Source organism: Melozone crissalis, unplaced genomic scaffold (assembly GCF_028551555.1).
Source record: "Melozone crissalis strain CALT ecotype California unplaced genomic scaffold, PUWL_Pcris_2 ptg000046l_1, whole genome shotgun sequence".
NCBI lineage: Eukaryota > Metazoa > Chordata > Aves > Passeriformes > Passerellidae > Melozone > Melozone crissalis.
The window spans coordinates 4,247,959-4,251,504 of record NW_026535824.1 but is presented as its reverse complement, the minus strand read 5'-3'; the positions used below and the strand labels follow the sequence as shown (position 1 = coordinate 4,251,504).

Below are 3,546 nucleotides of genomic sequence, written 5' to 3'. Positions count from 1 at the left end.
GGGGTTCTGATCAGTCACAGAATATTTCCAAGACAAGGATTTTGATAAAAATGAGGAAAATTCCTAAGACTGTATTCAGTTTCCTACTATTGGAGGATGACGGGGAGGGGGTATAAATATTAAAGGATGATTATGAATTTTGACAAGTACCTGAGAAATCTGAACTGTTACTTTTAGTGATCAATAGGTTCACAGGAGATTCCTAATGTACTTTCAGCCACTCCTCTGCCCATGGACAGCACCAGCATCACCTTTGCATGACCCATCAGGCTCAGTCTGAGCTGTCCTTTCTCCAAGCTGCAAACAGAACCTGCCCCATCCAGTGCCCTGCAAACAGGCAGGGTTCTGTAGGACCAAGGAGAGTGCACAGAGATTTTTTGGGGTCTGTGAGTGCTGGCACAGAGAGATCAGGCACAGGGAAACACCTGCAGCAGGGAAATCTGCAGGAAGCAGAGAGAAGATCAGGGAATGAAAGAAAACAAAACCCAGCAATGCTGTGGCAGGGAGAGTTTAGAGATGCCCACAGGATCCCCTCCAGTGCAGCCCCTCCCTCTGAACAAGCCCCCTCCCTCCTGTGCCCCAGCCAAGCCTTTGCCCTCAGGGCCGGGGCTCCAAGGTGTGCAGCCCCTCCTGTGCAGGCAGAACTGCAGCAGAGCCGTGGGGCAGCTCTGCAGCCCCGGGCCCAGTTCCCTCTGCAGAGCACAGGGCTGGGAGCATCTGCCCGGCCCTGGGGGCTCTGGCAGGGGGCACCGCTGGCTCAGGGTGACGCTGTCCCCAGTGCCCGGCTCTGGGCAATGCTGTCAGTGCAGCCAGGGAAGGAGCTGCATCTCCCTTCATCCAATACCATCATAAGGACACTTGGAAGTGTCCCTGAGATTTCAGTCCAAGCTGGGAGCTTCAATCCAGGGCGCAAACCTGTCCTGGAGTATCTCTGAGATATAAGATTGGTGGGGAAAGGCAGCGGTGTTGTTACACTGAAAATGCTGCTGGGTTGGTGAAATGAGCAAAGAGAGCCCTTGGCCACAAATGTGGAGCTGGGCTGTGGTGGATCCATCTGCTCTCAGCAGTACCTAAGGCATTTTTGGGAATAAACATGGGAAGTTGATCACCCTCCACCTGCTAAAGTTTAAACCCCTGACAAAATCTGAACAGATCAGAATGAAAGAACACCTCCCCTTAGTCTCCACTCATCACTTTGTCTCAGAGAAATCACTCTATTCTCCTGGGGGGCAGCAAAAATGCTGAGGGCTTATGATATCCAAGAATACCAAGACAGACATGGAGGGAGCTTAAAAAGAAAACTGCAGAACACTTGAACACAAAAGGAGGTCTGTGTCACTTACAGGGGACAGCGTATGGGAAATTGCTTTGATTTTGCTTACGGGTGTCTCCTCTATCTCTACACTGTCTTTTTCTCCATGAACAGGTCCACATGCCAAGGATCAGCAAATGTCCAACAGCAGCTCCATCAGGCACTTCCTCCTGCTGGCATTGGCAGACACGCGGCAGCTGCAGCTCCTGCACTTCTGCCTCTTGCTGGGCATCTCCCTGGCTGCCCTCCTGGGCAACGGCCTCATCATCAGCGCCGTAGCCTGCGGCCACCACCTGCACACACCCATGTTCTTCTTCCTGCTCAACCTGGCCCTCAGCGACCTGGGCTCCATCTGCACCACTGTCCCCAAAGCCATGCACAATTCCCTCTGGGACACCAGGGACATCTCCTACACAGGATGTGCTGCTCAGCTCTTTTTCTTTCTCTTCTTTATCATAGCAGAGTTTTCTCTCCTGACCATCATGTGCTACGACCGCTACATGTCCATCTGCAAACCCCTGCACTACGGGACCCTCCTGGGCAGCAGAGCTTGTGCCCACATGGCAGCAGCTGCCTGGGCCAGTGCCTTTCTAACTGCTCTCATGCACACGGCCAATACATTTTCCCTGCCCCTGTGCCATGGCAATGCCCTGGGCCAGTTCTTCTGTGAAATCCCCCAGATCCTCAAGCTCTCCTGCTCCAAACCCTACATCAGGGAACTTGGAGTTTCTGTTTTCACTGCCTCCTTAGCTTTTGGTTGTTTTGTGTTCGTTGTTTTCTCCTATGTGCAGATCTTGAGGGCTGTGCTGAGGATCCCCTCTGAGCAGGGACGGCACAAAGCCTTTTCCACCTGTCTCCCTCACCTGGTTGTGGTCTCCCTGTTTATCAGCACTGGTATATTTTCCTATCTAAAGCCCCCCTCCATGTCCTCTCCATCCCTGGATCTGTCCCTGTCAGTTCTGTACTCGGTAGTGACTCCAGCCCTGAACCCCCTCATCTACAGCCTGAGGAACCAGGAGCTCAAGGCTGCCGTGTGGAGACTGATGGCTGGATGCATTCAGAAAGACTAAATTAGATGACAGTTTTTGCAAATCACTTGTAATAAAAGTCATCTTAGATAGCTCTTGTTGGTTTTCTTGCTGGTGGTTTTTTTTCCCTTGATTGTAGTTTTTCCATATTTTCCAAAAGAAAAGCCACAGTTCATTCCATTTCACATTTTGTGTATCTCAAGAGTTCCTGTGGCCACAGACTGTGTCAAGGAGGGGCTGCAGTCTTGGTGGCTTTAAGGAACTAAAGGATCTCCCAGCCAAGTTTTCTGCAGAGATGCCCTTTTGTTGCCTTATCTGGAGGTGCAGCAGCAATGTCTGTGTGCAGAGCTGGGGGCAGATCAGTGCTGGCCCAGCAGCTGTGCCCAGCAGCAGCAGCCGCACTTGGTGTTGCCAGTGCTGCTGCCGTGGCCCTGCCCCGCTGCCCTGGTGGCCCTGGTGTTGCTGTAGGGCCTGAGTGCTCTTGGGGCCGGGCACAGCCCTGGGGGTGGCAGTGCCGGGGCTGCAGCAGGGACAGGCCATGGGCACTGCTGGGGCAGCGCTGACGCCTCAGGCCAGGGCCTGGGGGCTCCAGGCTCCTTGCCCAGGCTCTTTCAAGAACACGCCCAGGCCAATGCTCTGCACAGAAACCCCCGTGAGCAGCCTCAGGCTGGCCGTGGGCAGGCTGGGGGCAAACAGCATGGCTGGGGCTCTGCAAGGGCCCTGGGGCAGACGGGAAGGAGCAGCAGAGCAGGGGCTGATCCATTCCCAGTGCGCTGCACAGCTCAGGGCAGCGTCCCAGAGCATGCTCATGGAGCTGCCAATGACATCCCCCCTCTGCAGCCCTGGCCTCTCCCCCAGTTCACACAGGTGCCCCATCCTTGCAGGCACAGACACGGCAGCACTGGCTCAGCAGCCCCTGTTTGCATTGCACACAGCAGGCGGGAGCACCCCCATGCTGTTGGTGTGGGGACATGAACCTGAGGGAGCACAAATGCCATCAGCCCCATGGGCCAGCAAGGGCTAGGGGACACCGGGGAAACCACTCAGTTTTTTCTTGGCTTCTGCAGTCAGGCAGAGAGTTTGTTCCCATCCGCTGAGAGTTCCCTGTCCCAGTGCAGACGCTGTTGCTCAGAGCCAGGGCTGCCTAGCAGCCACCCCCAAAATGCCTTCAGCATTTCCTTGACTTCACCTTTGCTTTTTTCACTC

General features: G+C 54.6%; 1 protein-coding gene across 1 annotated transcript; it reads left to right on the top strand.

Moving 5' to 3' along the window:
• Window positions 1–1,617: 1,617 nt before the first annotated feature.
• Window positions 1,618–2,352, top strand: LOC128943426 (olfactory receptor 14J1-like; the record flags this gene model as incomplete). The annotated part of the gene is made up of 1 exon (XM_054286376.1): window positions 1,618–2,352. A coding segment is annotated over one exon (735 nt), but the record flags the coding sequence as incomplete, so codon positions are not given.
• Between the last annotated feature and the right edge of the window lie 1,194 nt (window positions 2,353–3,546).